This window comes from Myripristis murdjan, chromosome 10, assembly GCF_902150065.1.
Source record: "Myripristis murdjan chromosome 10, fMyrMur1.1, whole genome shotgun sequence".
Taxonomy (NCBI): domain Eukaryota; kingdom Metazoa; phylum Chordata; class Actinopteri; order Holocentriformes; family Holocentridae; genus Myripristis; species Myripristis murdjan.
This window is the reverse complement of record NC_043989.1, coordinates 13,320,172-13,344,554: the sequence shown is the minus strand read 5'-3', so window position 1 is coordinate 13,344,554 and position 24,383 is coordinate 13,320,172. Positions and strand designations below refer to the sequence as shown.

Below are 24,383 nucleotides of genomic sequence, written 5' to 3'. Positions count from 1 at the left end.
TGACCGAGCTGTGTCACCTCAAACAGGGGTGGGTTTTGTGGATTTCTCTACTGGATTGAATGAGGACAGCTGCTAGTACTCATGTCACACACACACACACACACACACACACACACGCGCGCGCGCGCTCACGTGCACGCGCGCACCACACATGTGCATGCACGCGCACCGCGCGCGCGCACACGCACGTTTTTTTTCCACAGCGTTTAAAAGGCTCCTGCGTCTGTGTCCGCCCCACCCACTTCTTCTCACAGACTCTCGAGGTAAGACCTGTTTTCATCTCTGTTAGCTTAATGTTAGCCTATTGTGTTTACTCTGTGCTAATATGAGGATATGGTTGATGATAACACAGGTAAAACACGAAATTAAAATGTTATATTTCAGAGAGTGATTATGTACTTTGCATTGTGCTGTTTGCTGGCTTATGGTGAGTTTTGATGGAGGGGCAGCCGAGCTTCACATACAAAGCTAACCTGTGTTTGATAATCTCAACTCCTCAGATACAAGTGGTTGACTTGAAACATTTATTATGAAGCATTACCGTCGGTGTGAGATGAAGTTTAAAGTTTATTTATGGCATTTGGTCGATTAGATTAGCGCGCTAAGCTAGCGCTAGCTAGCCGTTCCTCCGGTAGGCCCGAGGCCTGTTGTATCGTCTTTATGCTGTTTGCTGGTTTTGGATGGAGGGGCAGCCTAGCTTTACACGCAAAGCTAACCTGTATTTGATAACCTCAACTCTTAAGATACATGTGGTTGACTTGAAACATTTATTATGAAGCATTACCGTCGACGTGAGATGAATTTTAAAGTTTATTGATGGTATTTGGTTAATTAAATTAGCGCGCTAAGCTAGCGCTAGCTAGCGGGCTAAGCTAGCCGTTCCTCCGGTAGGCCCGAGGCCTGTTGTTATGGTGTTTGTTTGCTGGTTTTGGATGGAGGGGCAGCCTAGCTTTACATGCAAAGCTAACCTGTATTTGATAACCTCAACTCTTAAGATACATGTGGTTGACTTGAAACATTTATTATGAAGCATTACCGTCGGCGTGAGATGAATTTTAAAGTTTATTGATGGTATTTGGTTAATTAGATTAGCGCGCTAAGCTAGCGCTAGCTAGCTATAGTTATAGCTTTGCTAATGTGTGGTTCAACCAGATTTTGAGATGAAAACTTTCTCTTGCTGTGTGAAAAAGTAAAATTATTGGACTTGATGATGAAAACTGGCATGTGTGTTTTTTTGTTGTTTGATATCAGGTTTTATTTGCATGGAACTAAGCTTATGATGTATGTAGTTTGAATGTGTGTGGCTTCTGTATGTATTCAAAGAGCAGGTGTTGCTGTGTCGTATGCAAATGCTGTACTAGTGATTGGTTTTATGATTGTAAGAGAAGATTTTCCTTGTGTGAAAAGGGAAATTATTTGATTTAATATTGATAATTAATTGTAATATTTTTTTTCCTGTGTGTGTCATTTGCTGTGTGCAGGAACCTTAGTTTGTGACGTATTTAGTTGGGTGTCTCTGTGTCCACTGGTATGGCTAAGCTGTGAGATGTTGTGTCAGCCATTTTCTGTTTAATGAAGAGTCAAGTAATGTAATAAGGATGTCAGTTTGCTGGTTAACCATGATTTTGAGAGAAAAGGTGTTCTTTGTTAAGATGTGTCTCTGTTTTGAGCAGCACAGTTGAGCTGAAAGAAGTGCTGTTGGGCATATTCTTTCTATTACTTGAACACAATAATATGGATGCTAGTTTGTGTCTTAACCATGTTGTAGAGAAAAAGACCTTATTTAAAATTAAAACCTATAAAGTAGCTAGAGCTATGTGTATTCATGATGTTTTCAGTAAAGTTCTGTTCAGTTAAATAGGTTTTTTTTCCTATTAGGCAAGTAATGTTTACATCAAACAATATGTATCATTTAATTTACAGATTCATCTCTGTTGGCTGTGAGATCTGGTGTTTTTCTACCTGCAATTGACCTGCGAGCCACCTGCCTTGGACCTGCTACTTACCTGCACTACATCTGTGATCCTCTAATCCAGAACAAGTTTACACACACATTGATTCCATTTAAAAAACACACTTAACTAATTGTTAATCCACACACATACTCCTTCTCCACACAAGCACACAGACACACAAACACACACACACACACACACACACACACATACACAATTTGTTGATTTCCCACTGCCAAGGTAAGTTGAAACATTTGTGTATTTGAAGGCTGACGTTGTCTGGTAAAGCATTGTTTGTGAGTATGATTGGTACAGATTCACTTTGATTTTTAAAGTTTCATTGTGAACTTTGAAAAAATATTAATTTTGTTTGTTTTTCATTCTTAGATGCCCCGTGCCAAGTCCCACCGTCGTGCCCAGGCCCAGAAGCGGAGGATGGCGCAGCCGCAGCCATGGACCCCCCAGCCGCCTGTCCCCGAGTTCGTTGCTCGTAAGTGTCAAACAGTTTGTTTATTTTTTTTTTTATGTTTAACTGACGCAGTTTAAATGTAATGTAAAGATGTATGAATTTTGTGTCATCATCCTTAACTTTGTTGTCAACCACACAGGGCGCGGTACCGGTTACCGCCATCGCGTGCGGAGATGGCCAACTTCGGAGCTGACCCAGCGGAGCTTCAAGTTGGTCACTCCAGCCCAGAAGCCGGACCAGAAGGTATTAGTTTTTCTTTTTCCTTTTCAGAAAGACAGTGCTGGTTGTGGTTGGTTGGTGTCTGTGTTCTAAAGCAGTATCTCTGTCATTGCAGATGGTGTTCGTCGTGGGAGCCTCCCACCTGCGGCCCATGGTGGATGGATTCGTCGCCATGCCAGAGGTACCTCTCTCTTTTGCTTTTCTGTCTGTTCCAGGTGCACAGGCAGCAGAGCTGAGGACGGAGGTGTCCCACGCCACTCTCCCTTGGACCCCAGACGTTGTCTGCGTGATGGCCCCCAGCAACAACCTGACAGCCAGCAGGAACATCGGAGAGGCGTCGCTGGACTTCGGTGCTCTCCTGGCTACAGTCTGCAGCCGCTGGGCGAAGGTGTGTTTAATTTGCAGTTGGCAGTATTTATTTTGTCTCGTGCGGTCACAGCTAGAAGCTGTGTAAGCTTGTGTTTTCTCGTGCTTTTTTTAGAAACATAAATGTGATTGTAAATGTTTTTTGTGTGTGTAGGTGTTTGTGCTGGATTTCCCTCCACGCCTGAACATCGAGCCTGGCCTGCAGGAGCTGTTTCGCCAGGAGTTCCGCCGTGTTGCAGCACGCATGGGTACGTCTTAGTTTTGGTCATCTGCACGATTATAACCGATGTATCGTGAAATTAACCTCATGTGTTTTACATGAGTTTAATTATTACAGGAATGTATGATCTTTCTCACTTTTGCGGCAGGTCTCCCGTACGTGTCTGTGGCAGAGCACCTCCCTCTGGATCGGTTGGAGCTGTGGAGCCGTGACGGTGTAAGTACAGCATACTTTGTTGTCGTGACATCACACATGGAGGACTTGAAGGTTTCCATTTTCGATACACAAGTTGACTGCAATGTGTTCTGCGTTTGACTGTTTTCCAGGTGCACCTCAGCGACAGCGATGGAACACCGATCCTGGTCCAGGTCCTGTGGGACGCCGCGGTCCGCCAGCTGGCTCCTCCTCCTCCTCCTCCGCCTTCGGTGCCCCCCCGGACTTCGCCTCGTGCCAGGGTCTCCCCCGTGCTGGTCGTGACGGGACACAGCCCCACGCCTCGTCACCGCGACCCACTGGAGTGGACCGTAGTCGGACAGGAGGGCAAGGTAATGTGTTTCTCTGAGTCATTTTCTGGCTCTACATTTATGCATCTTTTCTGTTTTTCTGTATTACTTTTTTTATTAAAAAAAAAAAAAAGTGATTAAATTTTTTGTTTTGTGTGTTGTTTTTTTTAAGGCTCGAGCATCTCCGGTGCAAGAGTCTGTCATCCCGTCCAACCCCGTTTGGTTCAGCGGCGACATGTTGGATGCCATGGAGACGGTTTCTCCTTCTTCAGACGACGATGACGACACTGCCATTCCACCAGCTGGCCAGGTAAACTGCCTGAAAATTATATCAATGAAGCAACCCTCACCTGCCGATGAGATTATTGCTTTCTCTGAGCTAATTAATGATCAGTCTTGTTCTTCAGATAACTAATGGTTCCCTGTGTGAGTGTGTGTGAATTGTTGATGTGAGTTTTTCCGAGTGCATGCTCTGTCTTATATTGAGCCAGGTCATCCTGGTGCTGGTGGTTGTGTGGCTCAGGTCCCAGGCTGCTCCACTACATCTGGCTCCCCTCGGCATCCTGATTCCTCATCTGCCAACTGTTTTTACATTTTTTTCTTTCATGTTATACATATAGATCTTTTGTTGTTTTTGTTTTCTGTGCTTACAACATACATTGCATGTCTGTCCGTCCTGGATAAAATTGAATTGAAGACGGCATTTAACAAGGTTTACTCTCCTTCTTTTAGACTTCCCGTGTGAGGCGTTCGCCAAGAGGTGTTGCCACAAGGCGCAGAGGAGGAAAGCGGCAGGTTGGTATATGTTTAGTATGTGAGCTATGTGGATTGTTTTTCATATATTTTGATACCACGTGCAGAAACCAAATGAATGATTGTATTATTGAAATGAGTCTTGTCACCCCCTTCCAATTTTAGGTGCTGGCAACACCTTCACCTGCCCGTGTGACCGTGTCCGCCTCCGGGCCCAGACCAGCGGTGCAGCAGGTTTGTCTTTGTATATATATATATTATGTGAGTTATCATTATGACAGATAGCAGGGAAATGGTTCTCCTGTTTTCTTTAGTAAAACCATGTTTTTGATTTTTTTTTTGTGTGTGTGTGTGTGTGTATGTGTGTGTCAGGTGGAGGCGACAGTCCAGGAGTCGGCCAGCGTGGTGCCAGGGGTGGTCGTCGGTCGGGAGGAGGTCGCTGCAGCGTTCCCCGCCGTCCTGGAGGTGCCACAGAAGAATTTTGATAACACATGCAGGATCCGAATGAATGAGTGCATTATTTAAATGAAGCTTTTGTCATCCCCCTTTTTTAGGTGCTGGCAAGACCTTCACCTGCCCGTGTGACCGTGTCCGCCTCCAGGCCCAGACCAGCGGTGCAGCAGGTTTGTCTTTGTTTAAATATAATATGTGAGTTATCATTATGTGAGGTAGCAGGGAAATGGTTCTCCGGTTTTCTTATTTAATAAAACCTTGTTATTGATTTTTGTGTCAGGTGGAGGCGACAGCCCAGGAGTCTGCCAGCGCGGTGCCGGGGGTGGTCGTCGGTCAGGAGGAGGTCACCACAGCGGGCCCTGCTGTCTTAGAGGAGCAACAGAAGATCGACAAAGCTAAGGCTGTTTTTGTTCCTTCTGTTTGTGTTCGTGATGTTCAGTTAGAGTCTAACGCTAATGCTGTGGCAACAGAGGCTAGCAGAGATAGCAGCAGGATTAGGCTAGCAAAAGTTGTGTGCGGATCGTTTCATCAGGGCGATGCGCGATTTGTGTATGGTGGAGTGCAGTGTATGGCTATAGCTTTGGTCAGCTTAGCCAAACACACGGTGAGCAGCACGTTCTTGTGGGACAGGGTGGATCTGGATCGCGCGTTGGTTGAAGGTGATGAGTTGTACACCAGTTTGCGTGACCTCAGCATCTTCAGCCATGTGTCTAATCTGCTGTCTGTGCCAGATTTGCCACAGCAGTTGGAATTAGACGGACAGGTATTTAGGTTCAGTTTTGGTGACACAGTGTTAGGCGAAATAGGCGTGACCGAAGGTGAATACATCGATTTCGGTGTGTTCACCAGCTTGTGGAATGGACTGGAGAGGATCTTCAGTCAATACACCACATGTCTTTTGACAATGTGTGGAAACACCACTGCCATCGTGCGTGAGGATGGACGGTTCGCTGTGGTCGACAGTCACTCACGCAGTCAGACTGGCATGTTACAGTCTAACGGTACAAGCGTGGTTCTGCATTTCACGTGTCTTGATGACCTGCACCACTACATCTGTCGTTTGGCTGACAGTCTCCGTTCGAGGGAGAAGCTCTTTGAGCTGTGTGGTGTTACGGTCAGCACAGGTCCAAGTCCAGCGCGGTCTGGTGTGTCTGTGGAGAGTCTCATCACTGAGATGAGTGCTGCTCCAGCACCAGAGTCTAGTGTGCTCACTGAGGCTGGGAGAAAAAGTGTGGTTTCTGCAGGCAGTTCTGCGTCCGAGTGTGGTCTCGGCGTAGCCGCAAGTCCGGCACTGTCTGGCATTTCTGTGTTGACTTTCTCCAGCGAGGTGAGCAGCGGTTCAGCGGCAGAACCAACAGTGACTGATGGCAGAAAGCGTGTCATTTCTTCCGACACTTGTATGTCGAAGAAATTCAAGAGCTTCGATGCTAGCGAGGTCAATTTTGACGTAGAGTTCATTAGTGAGGTGAGAAAGGAAGAGCTGGTCTTCCGTCCCCTCGGCGTAGATGTTTGCTGTGCTTTGTGTAGTAAGTTTAACGTTGACTGTGTGAAGGTTGGTAGTGCAGCATCCACAGAGGTGGGGTTGTTAGGTGTTCCATGTAGCAAAGAGAGGATTGTGGCTGATGGTAACTGCTTCTTCAGAGCCATCTCTCAGGCTGTGAGTGGTTCACAGAAGCACCATCGCAGGATCAGGCTAGCTGTGTGTAAAGAGTTAGAAAAGAATGCAGATAGGTATCAGAGTCTTTTGAGAAGTGAGTACTCCTCTGTGTTAGAGTACATTCAGCAGTCCAGGATGAGACGTGTCGGCAGTTGGGCCACAGAGGTGGAGATCCAGGCGACAGCGGATTGTTTAGGTGTTAGTGTGTATACTTTCTATGATGGACGCTGGTTTAAGTATAGCTGTAACAGTAAACTTTTGTCGGCACAGTGTATTTACATAGAGAATATCAGGGGACAGCATTTTGAGAATGTGATTTGTGTGTGTAAGCCTGGACTGCAGAGTTGTTACAGTTACTGTAAGGTTAGGGAAGTGTCAGGTTATAGCATAAGGTCAAGAAGGATGGATGTTGTGGTTGATAGTGATAACACAGCGGTTGGGTGTAGTAGTGTAGAAGGTTTTGTTGGTGTAGAGAATAGTGACAAGGTTGTGGAGGCTGCTAGTGAGGTAGTTTCAGGTAGGGAGTCTTTTAAGTCAAAGTATCTGAGGCGGAAAAAAGGGGCGCAGGAAAAGTTGGATATGTCACTTAGGGAGAAACGGCAGTTTAGGATTAGGAAGATATATAAAGAAAATGTGGTGTTCAGGGAGAAGGCAAAGTTGTGGAGTGTAGGGAATTATAGTAAGAATTTGCCCCACAGAGAGAGGGTTAAACAGATGAGTATTAGTAAATACAGAGAAAGCATTGAACATAGGGAGAGAGTGAAAGCCACAAGTTTGGTCAAATATAGGGACAGCATTGAGCATAGGGAGAGAGTTAAAGCCAGGAGTTTTGTCAAATATAGGGGTAGCATTGAGCACAGGGAGAGAGTTAAGGGCAGGGGTTTTGTCAAATATAGGGATAACATTGAGCACAGGGAGAGAGTTAGGGAGAGAGTTAAGGACAGGAGCTTTGTCAAATATAGGGACAGTATTGAACACAGGGAGAAACGTAGAGAAAGGATTAAGAGCAAATATCGTGGTAGTGTAGAGTACAAGCAGAGAGTGATTTCCAGTGTGAGGTTAGGAAGAAAGCAGAAGGTAGAGAAGTGTAAAGATTTTAGTTTTGTTATGGAGCAGTTTTTAGAAAAGGTCAGAGATGGACCAGATTTTGTGTGCTGTGTTTGTCACAGATTGTTTTTTAGATATCAAGTAGTGAGTTGTGCAAGGGAAGCTTATAGGCAAAGTTCAGCAACAGCTGCTATTGCAGATAAGTGTATAGGTAAGCATTATTTGCATATCTGTAATGAGGAGTGTGTTGTGCCATGTTCCTTGGTGTCATCGCGTGGTCAGCTGTGGATTTGTTTCACGTGTCATGGTAAGCTTAGTGCAGGTGAGATGCCGGCTGAATGCTGGGTTAATAACTTGGAGCTTGATCCCATTCCGTCTGAACTGGGATGTCTGAATAGTTTAGAGCAGCATTTGATAGCTTTGCATATTCCGTTTATGAAAATGTTGGCACTGCCTAAAGGTGGGCAGAATGGAGTACATGGACCGGTGACATGTGTTCCAGCCGACATTGTTCAGACAACGAATGTGTTGCCGCGTTCGAATATGGAAGGGTCTCTGCTTCAGGTTAAGCTGAAGCGGAAACTCACGTATAAAGGCTATTACGAGTACCAATTTGTGGATACGTTGCGTGTAAGACAGGCGCTAGAGTACTTAAAGAGGACAAATGTTCATTATAGGGATATAGAGTTTAATGAGGACTGGGTAAATGAGTTTGTTAGGCAGGAAGATAGGGAGAAGGAAGAGGCCGAGTCAGGCAGTGAGGGTGAGGCTGAGGTTAGGTCAGGTCAGGACAGAGGTCAGGGTGAAACTGGTGATGTACAGGAATCAGCAGACATAACACAGGATGAACTGTTACATGACAGACAACAGCACTGCATGTTTCAGGACACTTGTCTTATGCCTGTTGATATTGGTCAGGAAGCTTTAGATCAGTATTTTAAGGATATTTTGAACATTGCGCCTGCAGAAGGGAATAGTCCGGTAAGAATGCTTTCTGACCACACGAATGAGGCAAAGTGTTTCCCTGTGTTGTTCCCTGCGGGTGATAAGACCTTCCATGATGGACGGTCTCATCACTTGACGTTGTCGCGTTATCTTAATAACCGGATTATGCATGCCGACGGTCGTTTTGCGCGGAACGTCGAGTACATATTTTTTGCGCAGTACATGTCAGAGTTGGACAGGGTTGTGTCCAGTGTTTCCGTCGCTTTGCGTAAGGGCAAAGGAGGTCAGAGGCCTCAACGCATTACTGAGGACATGTTAACGGATGCGGACGCCTTGAAGCAGTTGTTGGCATGTGATGACGGGTTTAGGTTTCTTAAACCCATTAGAGGAACTCCGGCCTTCTGGCAGTCTGTTCAGAAGGATGTGATGGCTTGCGTGCGTCAGTTGGGTATTCCGACGTGGTTTTGTTCGTTTTCGTCTGCGGATATGCGCTGGCAGAATCTCCTGACCAGCATCCTGAAACAGGAAGGCAGATCGCAGACGGTAGAGGATTTGGAGTGGGCTGACAGGTGCGAGTTGCTGCGTCGTAATCCGGTCACCGCGGCGAGGATGTTTGACTACAGGTGGCATTGTTTTCTGAAAGAGGTTCTCATGTCTCCCTGTCAACCAATCGGCAAAATAATCGATTACTTTTATAGGGTAGAATATCAGCAAAGAGGCTCACCACATGTACACTGTTTGTTTTGGATCGAGGGTGCTCCCCAAATTGATAGAAACACAGATGAGGAGGTGGTAAAATTTATTGACCGTTACGTTACATGTGAGCTACCCTCAGATGATGACACACTATTGGACACGGTGTCATCTGTTCAAACGCATTCCAAACGACATTCAAAGTCGTGTAGAAAACACAAAACAATATGTCGTTTCAATTTCCCAAAACCTGTTTCTGCGCGGACATTCATTTGTAGAATGTTAGAATGCAAGTGTGATAAGAAAAAGACAGCGGAGACCGAACCTGGTTCAGAAAACAGGCCAGTCTGTAAGTGTTTTGAGGATAGGGATAAGATGCCAGAAAACGTTGCGCAGGCTATTCTAACAGCTGTTAAGAGAGCTGTAGAAAGTGATGTGCCTCCTGCTAGTGTAGAGGACTTGTTTTGTGCTTTAGGAATGAATCAGGAGATCTTTGAGCTGGCTTATAGGCGTTTAGAGAAGAGGCATAAGGTTGTGTATAGGAGAGGGGTGAACGAGGTTTGGGTTAATCAGTATAGTAAGCAGTTGTTGAAGTGCTGGAACGCTAACATGGACATTAGCTTTGTCACCGACGCCTACGCAGTAGTAATATACATACTATCGTATATTACGAAAGCAGAGAGAGAAATTGGCCTATTATTGACTAATGCCCAAAAAGAAGCCAAAACACAAGGGAATCTCTCTGCTAAAGAAGCCCTGCGGAAGCTGGGCAGTGTATATTTACACAACAGAGATGTTTGTGCGCAGGAGGCGGTGTATAGGCTAACGAACATGCACCTGAAAGAGTGTTCCAGGAAGGTCGTGTTTGTGCCGACAGGTAGCAGGATAGTTAGGATGAGTTTGCCCCTTAGTGTTTTGAGGCAGAAGGCAGCCTCCCGTGATCTTGGGGAGGATGAGATGTGGATGACAGGCATAGTGGATAGATATAAGAATAGGCCTAACAGCGATGTGTTTGCAAACATGTGTATGGCCACCTTTGCATCTGAGTATCGTGTTCTCACCAAAAATGAAAAGTCTAAGGACAGAATTCAATTGAACAATGATTTAGGATTTATTCTGAGGAGAACACGCACTCAGTTTGCAGTGGTGCGGTACATGCGTTTCAGTTTGGATAGACAGGAAGAGGCACATTTTCAGAGCCTGCTGCAGTTGTTTCTTCCTTATAGAACTGACTCAGACCTCAAACCTGAAGGCTTTGAGCTGTTTGAGCAGTTCTATAACGATGGCCAGGTGACGTTTAGCGACGGGTCTGTGCATTTGGTTCGCAATGTTGTCGGCGAGAATAGGGCCAGGTTTGAGGTCAATTGTCCTCATCTTGAGTTAGCTCAGGAGATAGCTGCGCAGAACAACGGGGTAGATGAAGATGTTTGGGGTGAGCTGTGTCCTGAACAGGAAGCGGAACGCCTTGAAGGTTTAGAGGAGAGGAGGCAGCAGCGGGAAGGTGAGATAGCTGAGGAACAGTTAGTTGAAGCGATGGAGAATGTTCCAGATTTGATTGTTGGTGGCAGACAGGTAGCACAGGTAGAGAGAAACAGGTCCATTTTGTCTAGAAGTGACGGTTTGGCGCTCATTAGGTCTCTGAATGAGACACAGCTGGCTGTTTTTTATAAGGTGAGACAGTGGTGTTTGCAGAAGGTGATGGGTAAAAACCCAGAGCCTCTGCGTGTATTTGTGACAGGTGGCGCAGGAACGGGGAAAAGTCATTTGATTAGGGCTATTGAGTATGAGGCAGGGAGGCTGCTGTCAACACTTTGTGAACAACCAGACGATATCTGTGTTTTGCTAACTGCTCCTACTGGCATAGCTGCATACAATTTAAATGCAGCAACAATTCATCACACATTGAGTATTGGCAAACAGGCTAGTTTACCTTACACCCCTCTGGGTGAAGATAAACTAAACTCTTTGCGAGCTAAATTGAGTCACCTCCAAATTTTAATTATTGATGAAATCAGTATGGTAGATCACAACGTGTTGGCTTATGTGCATGGTAGGTTGAGGCAGGTGAAGCAGACAGGCGACTTTTCCCCGTTCGGTAATGTTAGTGTGATAGCTGTCGGGGACTTCTATCAGTTGCCTCCTGTTAAAGGGAAGCCTCTGTATAGTAGTCCTGTTGGTGTGGACCTGTGGTGCAATTTCAGCATCGTGGAGCTGAAAAAGATAGTTAGGCAGAAGGATAGTGTTTTTGCTGAGCTGCTTAATAGGTTAAGAGTGCGTTCCAGGGCCACCCCAATGTTAGATAGCGATGTTGAAATGCTGAAGATGCGCGAGACCGGCGAGGTGAGCTCAGCCTTGCATATCTTTGCGACGAATAGGCAAGTAAGTGAGCACAACCTAAATTATCTGTTTGACTGTTGTCCTGATTATGTCACCATTGAAGCGCAAGACTTCGTGAATAACAGGACAACAGGGAATTTGGAACGGATGCCTGGGCATCACGGCGTTGCGGCGGACACGTCTTTACCAGAGACTCTGTGTTTAGCGAGGAACGCGCGAGTGATGTTATGTAAGAATGTGGATGTTGCGGACGGCCTGGTCAATGGAGCATGTGGCACGGTTACTCAGTTAGTTTTTGGAGAGGATTCCACGTTTCCTCTCACCGTGTATGTCAGATTTGATGATGAGAATATTGGTTCAGATAGGAGGAAAAAACGTGCACATGCAGCAGTAGAATGCCTGCAGTCTACTGCCATTGATCCCGAGACGGAAAGAGCCACTAAACGTGGCGGTGTGCGTCGTCAGTTTCCTCTGAGGTTAGCGTGGGCTTGCACTGTTCACAAAGTGCAAGGACTCACTGTAGATGAGGCGGTGGTGTCTTTGAAGAGGGTGTTTGCACCGGGGCAGGCATATGTAGCGCTGAGTCGTGTTAGGGCCTTGTCTGGACTGATCATCAGGGATTTTACAGAGAAGGTAATTTACTGCAAGGACGCCATAAAGGAGGCCTTGGATAGTATGCCTCCATTTTTGATTGAGCAGCCAAAGCCTTCATTAAATGCACACAGTTTCTCTGTGTATTTAATGAACGTTCAAAATTTAAGTCGCCACTTGGTAGATTTGGTGTCTTGCACGCAGCATTTACAGCTTAACTGTATTGCTGTGACAGAAACGTGGCTCACTGCACAGTCCTCATTAGACGGTGTCCAAATTGAAGGTTACACTTTCCACAGTCGTCCTCGAGGCTTGTGTTACAGCAGCAGTAACCCCAAATTGTTAGAGTTAAAGGACCTAGAACATGGTGGAGTTGGTTTGTATAGTGTAGACAATTTGGACTGTAACATTCTGCAGGTACCCGATTTGAATCTGGAGTGTTTGGTGTGCCTGTGCAACAAATTTAACATATTGTTGGCAGTAATATATCGTCCACCATGTTATCCAAATTCTTTATTCAAACAAAATCTGGGGAGGTTACTTGATTGGTTACATCCAATCAGTAACACAATTGTAATAATGGGGGATTTCAATGACAACATCTTAAAAACATCATCAATTTCCAAATTTATGGGTGAAAAAGGTTTTAGTCAGCATGTAACACAAGAGACTACAGAGAAGGGGACACTAATTGATCATGTTTATGTGAAAACAACACAGTATAATGTCGAATGTGCAGTGATGCCCACGTATTTTAGTGATCACGAAGGTGTTTTGTGTAGTTTTAGTGTTAACGATGATCAGGGGTTAGTCGTTGACTTCGAGGAGGTAGAGGGCCTCTTCGAGTCAGACGTAGATTTTGATGAGGATTAGGTTGTGTTTGGCAAAGGAGGCAAACAATGAATTCACACTACCGGTGTAAATTCTTTGTTTGATGAGTCAAACGGAGCTACATTGCAGTGTCCCGGTGCAAATGTTAGTGTTGTTTGTGTGTTGGTGTAGTGCAGGTTTATCTGTAGCTTTTTAAGAGGAAACTGACTTGTGGTGTGTTGTGTTGTTCATGGTGTGTACATTAGCTACCACTATGAATGTTGTCTTTGTGTAGAGCCTGTCCCACTTAAATTGTATAGATTGTGTTATTTATTTTTATAGATATTTATAGTATTTATATCATATTTATTGGGATTTTAGATTGTTATTTATTGTATTTATGAATAGTATTTATACTATGTATTTATTATTGCAATTTTAGATTATGAATTATGTGGAAGTGTCATGTATTTATTATATGGAATTGATTATGTTGAGATTTTAGATTAGGCAAATCATGTGTTCCAGGTGGAAGTTGTAGTTATGGAGAATCATGTGTAGGGACGTAATTCATGTAATCGTGTGTCACAGGTGTTAGTAATTATGAATGTGTTAGTCTCTGTTTGCCACGTGTTAGCTGTTTGACTATGTTCAAAAATTAAATGTATATCTGTTCAAAGTTGTATATAGTTCTGCATGTTTGAGTTCATGTCGCCTTCATGTGTACTGTCTGTATACAAGAGGTTCACTTTCAATATTTAAGTGCTCCTCTGGTGTGCATGAACTCAGAGCAAATCTGTTGTGGCACAACAAGGCACAGACTTCTCATTCTGTATGCCTGAGCTGCCAAAACAGGACAGTTAAATTAAAATAAATACATAAATAAATGTATGTATGTATGTATGTATGTGTATGTATAAATAAATAAATAAATAAATAAATAAATAAATAAATAAATAAATAGTAAATAAATAAAAACAACACAAAGAAACATTTGCCTTAGAATTTGTCTTTGTTTACTCTGAGGGGAACTTCCTGGTGGAAGATGCTCCTGTGGTGCAGCGTCCCCAGCCTCCGTACCCCCAAGTGATGGTGATGTGGCCTTGTACCAAGTGGGATCGTGAGACACAGACAGCACATGTGGTGTTTTTTATGATTACATTTATTTTCAGTAACTGACATATTCTCTGGACATAGATACATCTACATGTTGATGAAATTGTTTTGAAAAATAAATTATATATTGTTAAGCACAAAATGTTGTCTGTGATATGTTATAAATGAAGGTGGTTTCTATATGGTGTGGAAAAACAACCGTTGGTAGTAATTCGGTAGTAAGTAGTAATAGTAGTCCTGCTTTACTGTGTTACACAATATTTTATAACCACGTGAAGCGCTGTATGTATAAATTTTAATTGATAAACACAGTATATTAATGACATGGATGAAGACATGACTTGTAAACATGAGGAAATTATACAACATTGACTTTATTAAGAAGTAAGAGGTGACAAACAGAACTTCTAATCTATGACTGTAATATTCCCTCAGTGACATGTTACCCTTCCTGATGTTGATAGCTTTCTGTAATTACCTTCTGAATCTTTCAAAGGGACATCTGATTTATTCTTAAGGACTTGTATTGGAAATGTGTGAATGTGATCTAACCCTGCAGCTCACTCAGTTAGGTTTGAAGAAATGATAATGAAAATAACTTAAAGCTTTTAAGATCACCTTTGAAATGTTTTCATTTTGAAAATGTTGTACTTGACATTTGAGAGTTTGTACCATGATCCATGAAGCCTGGTCAATGGTATGACATCTTCAGCTTTTCAAAATAAAAGCCCCCAACTCTTTCACAATAAAAGCACAAAAAAACCTTAAAACTGGCCCCAACGGATGACTTGTCTGCACTTCGACACGCGCGCCATCTCCGACGTGCACAGGGGGGCGAGGGCCCGTCCAACGCTGCTTGCAGCTTTAATTTCTTATTATTATTATCTCGTGTCATTAGGCCTTAATTTGACCCCCTAAACATGCTCAAAAACTCACCAAATTCGGCACGCAGGCCAGGTCTGGTGAAAAATTGGATAAAATGGACAAACGGACCCCCTAAGTGCAAAAATGGGCTCGGTAGCGCCACCTAGGCACACAAAGGCAGCCGCTGTGGCCCACAGGAATGTGATAGAAACACCAAACCACTGCCGAAATGTAGGTCTCATCAAGCCCTACAATTCACGCGCTGACACCCCCCCTCTAAAACCAACAGGAAGTCTGCAATTTGCGTTGGAATGTTCACGTTCTTGCCCAAAGTTCCGCATTGAACAAAATCTATCTCCTCCTAGGCCGTAAATGTCAGCGGCTTGAAAACTTAATAGATGACAGAGGACACAGTGCTGAACAAAAGTTGCTAAAAACTCTGTCATTACTCGATTCGTTTGGATTTTATAAGCCCTCAAAGTCGGAGTGGCCAGAGCCAAAACCTCATTTTTTCCCATGGAGTTTGGTTGGCAGAGGCTGACACTTGGCACTAATTAGGCCCCTGCAGTCTAAAGTAAAAGTCTGACGGCTTTGAAAACTATGCAGATGGAAAGAGGACAAAAATTCCTACAAAAATATGTAGTTTTGATGTGGATTGGACCAAGTTTGTGGGAGCTGTGAAGAGTTTTCAAACATTTTTGACTCTGGTGTGCTCTGCTCTGCACTCTGCCTGGACATGTGACTCACTCTAGCTGCCTCAGGAATGCGCAATACACACTCATTGTAAGAGCTCAGAGGGAGCAGAAAACACTCTCAAACTAAAACTGCCATAACTCAAAAACGGTAAAAGATAGCAAAATCATGTAAATGGGAGATTTATAGATCCAAGTCTCGTGACTCGTTTAAACTTTGAATAAAGTCTGTCACTTAAACGGTGACCGAGCTGTGACACCTCAAAAAGGGATGGGTTTTCTGGATTTCTCCATTAGATTGAATGAGGATTTCTCTGTCTGCCTGCATTTTGGTGTGATCATGCCACAGCTGCCAGTACTCAAGTCAGTCACACACTAGGACATGCTAAGGGCGCCATCTGCTGGAGGGGCGCTACTAGTGGCCAGAGGGGCACCAGCAGCGAATGTACTACCAGTGGGTTTTTGTTGGCGTCGTGTGTGTGTCTGTGTGTGTGTTTGTGTGTGTGTGTGTGTGTGTGTGTGTGTGTGTGTGTGTGTGCACGTGTGTGTGTGTGTGTGTGTGTGCACGTGCGTATGTGTGTGTGTGTGTGTTTGTGTGAATGAGTGAGTGAGTGTGTGTGCCTGCATTTTGGTGTGATCATGCAGCAGCTGCCAGTAGTCCTGTCGGTCACACACTAGGACTTCCGCGGCCTTTCAAAATAAAAGCCCAAAACTCTTTCACAATAAAAGCACCGAAAAATACCCTTAAAACTGGAACACACGGACGAATTGTCTGCGCTTCGACACGCGCACCGTCCCCGACGTGCACGGGGGGGCGAGGGCCCGTCCAACGCTGCTTGCAGCTTTAATTCTTCTTTCTTTTGCTTGGCAGCTCCTTTCAGTTTTCCTCAGATAAAACAACATTTTGATGAAAATGTTTTGTTTGTTTGCAGTTTTTTAGTTTTCATCCAAGTCAGTTTCAAATCAAGAGCAGGGTGAAATGAAAGCAGAGACCATTTGTAAATACACACAAAAAGAAATAGGTTTTATTGGTTTATTAACATTACAGTATGGCTCAAATACTGTTACAGGATCACTTTTAAATGTCAGAGAGAGGATCGCAGGTAAGTCTCTCGGTTAATAAACCCTTAAAACCCATAAAATCCATTATTACCTTTAATTTTGCCTATGTCAGTTTTCTTTTTTGGAAGAATATTAAACTCTTTCTTAGTGGTTGTGAATGTTTATGCCATGACCTGGCTTTGCTTGTGAAACACAAAAAGCGTTTTAGTTTACACACATTAGGTAGTCAATATCCCATCATGCTCCATTCATTATGATCATTGTAACTTAAGCTTAAACCCATTCACATTTAAATGAAGGTATCTTGTTTTCATGGACATCTGATTCGTCTGATTTGACTTTGGTTACAATCATTTCTCAGATGAATAAAGGAGCGAACCCTGAGTTTGCATGTACTAGAGTCTCCCTTTTTATTGACTGATGGGGATTTTTTTCATCCTGAGATGATCAAGAACTGTCCTATTATCTTATAATACATTTGAGAAGGAAACTGATCAAATATGCAAAACTGGAAGTCCCTGTTGGAATATTAAAAAATAATTGCAGGAATGTTATAGTGAGTGCAATAACTACACAATAAACTCATGACTGAGAACCACAGACACAATGAAAGTCTCAGCAGAAATATTAGAGTGATTTGTCACTGAGGAGATTATTTTAAAAGACAATTATTGCTCAGTTTAAGAGCTGAATTTATTACACCAGTCCAGGACAGTCCAATCAATATCTGTGAGAACAAATAGCTCCTTCCCAAACTCAGAGGCGAAATTTGTCCTGTCGTCTGGCAAATGCAGAATTGCTCCATAAGCAGGGAATGAATTGTGAAAGATGGTCAAGATTAGTAGAGGGACTTAGAACTAACAAAATGATCATGGAAATTTAACTTTTTTAGGCAGAAAAACTTTAAGTCCTGCAGCACAACATATATCATTTTGCTATCTGTCATGACTATAAGTGACTTGACTTACTTGACTTAAGCTCTTTGCTCTTCTAGGGTGCATAGGCCATTGATGAACATCCTCGATCTCACTCGGTTGGTGGCGGTTCTCTCTAGATCCCCCCAGTTAAGCCCACTCCAGATCATTTCTGCCTGGACATCTCTCCTCCAGCTATTCCTAGGTCACCCTTTTTTTCTTGTTCCCTGTGGGTTCCATTTCAGGGCTTGTCGGGTGATGTTTGTGGCAGGTTTCCTAAGGGTGTGTCCTATCTAACTCCACTTTCGTCTCAGAATTTGCAGGTCTATGGGATCCTGGGCTGCTCTCCTCCACAGATCCACATTGCTTACTTTGTCTCTCCACCAGATGTTAAATATCCTTCTTAGGCAGGTGTTAATGAATGTCTGCAGCCTGTTTGTCATTTGTTCGGTTGTCCTCCATGCCTCTGATCCATACAGCAACACTTGCTTTACGTTGGTGTTGAATATGCGTAGTTTGGTGTTGGTGGAGATGTTTTTTGAGCTCCAGACCTTCCTGAGCATGTTTAAAACCACCCTTGCCTTATTGATCCGGCTTTTTATGTCGGCCTCTGCCCCTCCAGTGGTGTCCACCACATTGTCCAAGTCTGCGAACGTCTCCACCTCTTCGAGGGCATTGTTGTGCATGAGGATGGGGTTGCTGGATTTGGAGTGGATCTTCATGATCTGTGTCTTAGCTGTATCGGGTGTCAGTTCAAGTTTTGATGCAGCCTGTGAAAGTCTGTCTGTCTTTTCTTGTATCTGTTTTTGTGTGTGTGAAAGCAGAGTAGAGCATGACTATAAGTGGTATGAGTATTTTCTATAATATAAACATGAAGCACAAATCAAAGACATGTAGGAGTGACAGAGGAGTGTTTATTGAACAATTCCATAGATCTGCTCATCATTTTAACAACTCTCCCCATTGCCCGTGTCCACACACTAGGAATTTTTGGACATCTCGGACATTTTCAAATAATAAATAATATAAAAAATAGTCAACACACTTCAATTAAAGTAACATTGAGTATACAAAAATTCCTCTAACAGTTTGGCCAAGAACATAAATTACTGCCATTCAGTTTTGTGTCTGTTTTCTTTTCTTTTCTTTTCTTATATCTAACAAAATATAGTAGAATACTATCATATCATACTATGACTGGATATTCAGACCCACCCTTCACTACACAGAGGAATCTCCAGTGGTACTCCAGAGGTTCAGGGAACAGGTTTGAGGTGATAGTGTGTCAGATATTACAAAGACATAGTAGCAGGAACTGTCTCTTTGCCCTTGTTCTGGGTCGTGACAGGAAAGACAGGCTGAGAGGTGAGTGTGTGAGTGTGTGAAGTCGTGCAGTGTGAGCGTATACTACTGCTGTGCGGCCCTCGCTAGTCGACCACATCCTCACATTCACGTCGAAGGACACAACCAGGATTCAATCCCTCACTGTCCCTGCTCCTGACGTTCCTTCAGAGCCAGAATCGCTTTTCGATACAGATCTATCAGGAGACAGGGTCATCTTTTTAAAAAATGAGTCCAAAGTGCTATTGTATGTGAGACGGGGATGAAAGAAGTGGATGAGGCTCACCAAAGGTAGCAGACAGGTCAACAGGTTGGGTGTAAGCTGCAGGCACCTCCTCTGTATTGATCTTGTTCTTCCTTTTAACTTTCACCACTTTCTTCTTTTTGCCTTTATCCCCTTTAGCTAGACAGAAGACAAAGGAAACATTGAATTTCCATCCCTTAAACAAAAGTTAAAAGCTTATTCAGAACCCGTTGTAGATAAGCGTTGTACATTGTACAGTGACAATAAAGACATTCTATTCTATTCTATTCTATTCTATTCTATTCTAAGCTGTTAGTTGATACAGTTCATAACTACCTTTGGATGCCTTCTCTTCATTTTCAGGTGATTCTGGCACATCCAACGTCTCTTCTTTCACCTTTGCCTTGCGTTTCAGTTTGCCTCTTTTCGGGGTGATCAGCGCGCTGCTGGCTTTTTCTTTCTGTCCAGACTGCTCTTGCTCGCCGTCATTCCCTTCACCATCCTCCTCCTGGTCATTCTCTTCTTCTTGATCGTTATTCTTGATCTTAACCTGCTTCTTCTTCTTTCCTCTCAGCTTCTTTTTCAGCGTGTTCTCCTGTGAGGAAAACAACAGCCACATTTGAAGTGAGTTTGTACAGTCTAGTATAAATTCTTATTGCAGAGTTACAAAGAGCTTAACAGTCAAGACAAACAAAAGTCATGGAAACAGACACATCATGACATAAAATAATTTGTACACCGAGAGGTCTTGGAACAACATTACATGGTTGTTCAGTGACAGAGGTGGCTTATCACAGGACAAAAAACATTTTCTTAACCTTGTCCAAGATGTTTCGAATGGGTTGCAGTTTGCCTCCATTCTTGGTCTTTTTCTCCCTCTGCTGTGGTCGATGAACCTGGCGAAGCTCGGACTTGCTGGAATGTAATCTGAGGAGAGAAAATATTTTACATCACAGACCAGCATGCAGCCCACACTGGATCATACTTCATACCAAAACTGCTCTTGAACTACTTTCTGTGCTATATCCAAATCAAAGACAAATATGAGCTGTCTCTCTCTCTCTCTCTCACCGTTCCTCCTTGGTTTTCCTGCGTCCTTTCTCTGTTTTCCCAGGTTTTTCCCTCTCTTCTGGCGCCAGAGGTGTCTTGCTGTCGTGGGCCACGCGGGCACAGAGCTCAGGGTAATCCAGACACACAGCACGCAGCAACCAGCGGAGGCCCCGTAGAGTCTTCCTGTCTGACCAGCGTCGCAGGTCCATTAAGGCTGAGCAAGGCTCCTGAGAGGGAAGGAACCTCATCAATTCAAAATGGGCCTGTTTGTCTGATGTCTAAGCTATCTGCTTGCATTTCTATTATTCAGTACCTCTCACTCTGCCTGTTTGCTTGTCTAACTATCCACAGCCTGTCTCACTACCTGCTTGAGATGTCTGTCTAGCTAATAGCAGTGAATTTATGGGAAAATACTTACAATATGGCACAGAGAGCGGCTCTGGTTAACCAGCTTCTCCAAAGATAGAATCTCAATCAGCTCACTTCCCAGCAAAGCATTGATTTTGTCTTGTTTATTGGCCAACCTGAAGAAAAAATATTTTAAAAACGAAGAGAAAATTAATTAACATTGAATTTTAATTGTAATTTAAAATAATTGAATTAAAAACACTTCTCAAGATATATATGGACGATGATCAACAAAACAGGGAAAAAGTAGAAAAATGCAAGCATATTTGACTCAAACATTTTTAATTTAGGGTTACCCAGTGAGTAGTTACTTTGATATTGTGTCTCATCAGCCTCCAGAGAGCACTGTTTATTCTACATGACATTAAATCACAATTCTTACACTAGTATTGGCTTCCCTGCCACTCTTGATTGCTTCAGCAGGTCGGTCAGAAGCTCCTTGACCTCCTTCATCCTCTGCCTGTCGCTGGCGTCAACCACAAAAATTATCCCATGCGCTTCCCCATAGTGCTCCTTCCAGGTGGCCCGCCACTCCGGTGCCCCTCCGGTGTCCAGCAGGGTGACCAGGTAGTTCTCCACCCTCAGCTCGCTGCGGACACAGCCGTGCGTCGGTCCCGATTCCAGAGTATGGGCAACTGGAGCAGACGCAGTGAGACACAGATGCATTATTTGTTCTAAACAATAGGCACATTTGAAAATAAATTATATTTACGTGATCACTGTTGAATTACCTCTCATCATCCCCCTGATTGAGGATGTTTTCCCTGCTTTGTCAAGACCAACCATTAGGACTGTCACTTTCCTGCACAGAAGCACAAAATAAGATAAAATACAATATGAAAAATTTGAATTAAACCACTTTAAGCCACCTTTCATGTTTGCCCTACAGTAAATGGCATCAAAAGGCAACTGAAGAACTAAAAGAACTTCAAGAGCCAGAAATTATGTAATGTGACATCAATAAACTGTACACAACACACTCATATTTACTAACTGGACCAGTCTACTGTCACTTTATACCAGAGGAATAAGAGCTTTGTTTGTGCAAAGCGCTCACACACTGCCATTTATAGGAGATAGGTTCAATTCATCACTTCCTGTGGGCGGAGAAGTGTCCATACCCAATATCAGAATTTAATTTTGGGCAAATAGGCTGAATTTAGCGGGTCTCAATCCAGGAAGATGGGCCACTCCATTCTGTTGCCGCCCACTTTGTGATTTAAAATACTGTAATTTTTGCCTAATGAGGGTTTAATGCATGTTCATCACTGGTCCTACTATATCTGACTAATATGGCTATTTTCAGACGGTCATTGTTTAAACCATGTATTTGTTCTTGCCTGATTGGCTCCTGTATTTTGGAGACCCAGGTGCAGCAGTTGCTCATCAGGTTGAACATGTTTAGTTGAGGTGAACAAGGTGAGCACAATGGCCACCATTTTCTCTGGAACTGGTACCTGGCAACAGATGGTGAATCTTAGTATGGCACATGCACAGGCACACACACATAATACAAACACACACACTCTTCTGTGCGCAGACATGCATGCACACACAAAAAAGGGTCAATCTGTTAAGTCACTAGGGGTCATGGCCAGGTCCAAGACAAAGATGGTGTGTGTCTGTCTCCCAGGGGCTTAGGACACTTTTACAGATGGTCACTCCAGGCCGTGATTTCACTGCCAAATCTCTGCTTCTGCCTCTTTACACTCCAAAATTAGCTCCTTTACTGAATACCTAAGAATGAATGCTGGGGCCATAATCAATCAAAAATATATTTTCAAAAGTCTGAATTCAGAAACCAGGACCAATCAGGACCAGTACAATGGTGTCAGCTGCACCTCTAATATAAACATTTTAAATTTTCCCTTTGAAAGCACTATGTTGGGTGCATAAACTTGCTTAATAGATTAAACTTTAACAGGATTCATTATTTGCCTATTCCTGGGAACAGAAATTGAACAGCTTTGTTTTTTTTCCTGTTGCATTCTGCATTATTAATTTATTCCTGCAAGATCACTCTTGCGTTAGTCGTTGCTCCCTGCACCTTTTCCTGAGTATATAAATCTCAGTGACCAATCATGACATCATACAGTTGGCCTGGCATAATCTGATCATGCATGTGCACGGTACCAGCTTTCTGTCATGTGCAGGGGACAGTGAGTTGTCTGCTCAGGTCTAGTAATACACACTCAGCAGGTGTGCCTAAGGTGACAGCCGGGGCCATGCGCTAAAAAAAAACAAGCAGGTCTTCTAGCCTTTTGCCCACTGCATCTGCTCAGGTTCTTTAATCTGCTAAAGCCGATACTGAAGCAGTTAAGAACAGCCTGTTTTTATAGTGTTGTTCACAAGCTGACCTGATTTTGTTTTGACTGGAGAGGGCAGAGAGGCCATCACTTACACCTTGCATGTACCAGTATGAAGATTTCCCCTGTTAGAGAAAAGCATTTTGCACAGGCATCTAAAATTAAAGTGTTGAACATTAAGAGCAGTCGAATGTATTGGTTTCACATTCCACTCATGACACCAGCAGAAATTATTACTCTTACTACTGTGATTTTACAAACTTGCTCAGGAGACACTATGATACCCAACTATACCTTTTTGAATGTATAAGCAGGTTCAAATGGGAACATTTATTTAAATTCTGTATTTTCAATAAAATGTGTTTTTAGCAAGGCAAATTATGCATAAAAGTGATTTCTCTGTAAGCAAAAATCCGTCTACTCCTGATCCACATTATGATAACTGTTTACCAAGGTGTTTTTTGGCCATTATGATCCTACTATGAAAATTTGATATCAGCCCATGCCTAGTTCCCATTTATTGATGTTATACTTATAAGAAAGTGTGCATAAAATGACAAACAGGAATATAAAGATTGAAGGAGGCCCAGTAGATAAATGCAGAAGGTCGAGCATGCAACACAACTCTTTGGATGCAGCGGTAGCCATAGCCACGAGAAAAACCTGTTGATGTAAACAATGAACCTCTACAGAGAACAGAGAATATCTGATAATCTAGAAAAATTGCCTCATGGCCAAGTGACGATGTAAATTCAAACACACAATTAGCAAAGATGATATATACAACAATAAAATGCAGTGAGGTAATGAAAAAATGAGACAATGCATTTCAAGCCCAGTGGACAGCATGAATGTTATTCAGTCCCTCAAACTGGAGACTTTTACTTAGTTACATGTAACAAATGACAAACATTCACACTTTAATTCACCAAAGAAAACTTCAAAGAATACTTACAGAAGAATGTCTATGTCCATGCATTTGCTGGTGTGCAACTCTCTACTAACATCTTGTACCAAACAGCTACAAAACTAATCAGGCTCAAACTAAGCTCTTGGTCACCTCATGTGGGCGGTGCAATCTGGGAAACGTAGTAATAGCGTGTCAACCAATCCCACGGGCCTTTGGGGCAATTGCCATCCCCATTGGATGCCGTGCCCGTTTTTTTTTTTAACTGGAACAGATCAAGGTTCAAATAAAGAGCGAGCGGTAACTAAATGTGTCCCATGGTGTGATGTGTCACATGCGGTCATCTCCCATGCCTTTTTACGTCATGGCAACATCAGCTATGGCAACATCAGAGCACTTGCATGGATTTGAACTGCACATCTTCAGTCACACAGGAGAAAAATATCAATACTGCTCAGTTA

At 43.3% G+C, this 24,383-nt stretch overlaps 2 protein-coding genes across 5 annotated transcripts; one reads left to right on the top strand and one right to left on the bottom strand.

The window, feature by feature from the left end:
• Positions 1-249: 249 nt before the first annotated feature.
• On the top strand, positions 250-14,386 carry LOC115366994 (uncharacterized). Its single transcript, XM_030062687.1, has 13 exons — positions 250-263; positions 1,924-2,445; positions 2,564-2,667; positions 2,759-3,031; positions 3,164-3,257; positions 3,378-3,445; positions 3,556-3,774; positions 3,905-4,042; positions 4,465-4,527; positions 4,651-4,719; positions 4,858-4,950; positions 5,040-5,108; positions 5,219-14,386. Exons 2-13 carry the CDS (start codon positions 2,343-2,345, stop codon positions 13,079-13,081), a joined length of 9,156 nt encoding a protein of 3,051 aa, XP_029918547.1. The 5' UTR covers positions 250-263; positions 1,924-2,342; the 3' UTR covers positions 13,082-14,386.
• Positions 14,387-18,558: 4,172 nt separating this feature from the next.
• Positions 18,559-24,064, bottom strand: arl13a (ADP-ribosylation factor-like 13A). Of its 4 annotated transcripts, XR_003928879.1 has the most exons (12): positions 23,971-24,064; positions 23,067-23,140; positions 22,050-22,166; positions 21,441-21,511; positions 21,092-21,344; positions 20,720-20,825; positions 20,323-20,528; positions 20,070-20,178; positions 19,588-19,846; positions 19,294-19,410; positions 18,829-19,204; positions 18,559-18,794 (listed from the first exon to the last, which is right to left on the bottom strand). XR_003928879.1 is itself a non-coding variant. In XM_030062690.1 (11 exons), the coding sequence occupies exons 1-11, from the start codon at positions 23,992-23,994 to the stop codon at positions 19,149-19,151; spliced, it is 1,392 nt and encodes a 463-aa protein (XP_029918550.1). In that variant the 5' UTR covers positions 23,995-24,064; the 3' UTR covers positions 18,559-19,148. The 4 variants fall into 4 exon arrangements, 2 of the variants coding, with proteins under 2 accessions (XP_029918550.1, XP_029918551.1); XR_003928880.1 differs by lacking the exon at positions 23,067-23,140 and having other exon boundaries at positions 23,971-24,044; XM_030062690.1 differs by having other exon boundaries at positions 18,559-19,204.
• Positions 24,065-24,383: the final 319 nt, after the last annotated feature.

Coding starts and splice junctions, on each gene's coding strand:
- LOC115366994 (XM_030062687.1), top strand. CDS start 2,343: ATGCCCCGTGCCAAGTCCCACCGTCGTGCCCAGGCCCAGAAGCGGAGG. Junction 4,043..4,464: donor CCATTCCACCAGCTGGCCAG/GTAAACTGCCTG, acceptor TCCTTCTTTTAG/ACTTCCCGTGTGAGGCGTTC. Junction 4,720..4,857: donor CCAGACCAGCGGTGCAGCAG/GTTTGTCTTTGT, acceptor TGTGTGTGTCAG/GTGGAGGCGACAGTCCAGGA.
- arl13a (XM_030062690.1), bottom strand. CDS start 23,994: ATGCATGGACATAGACATTCTTCT. Junction 23,141..23,970: donor ATGGACATAGACATTCTTCT/GTAAGTATTCTT, acceptor TTTCTCTAACAG/GGGAAATCTTCATACTGGTA. Junction 22,167..23,066: donor TCCAGTCAAAACAAAATCAG/GTCAGCTTGTGA, acceptor ATCTGTTGCCAG/GTACCAGTTCCAGAGAAAAT.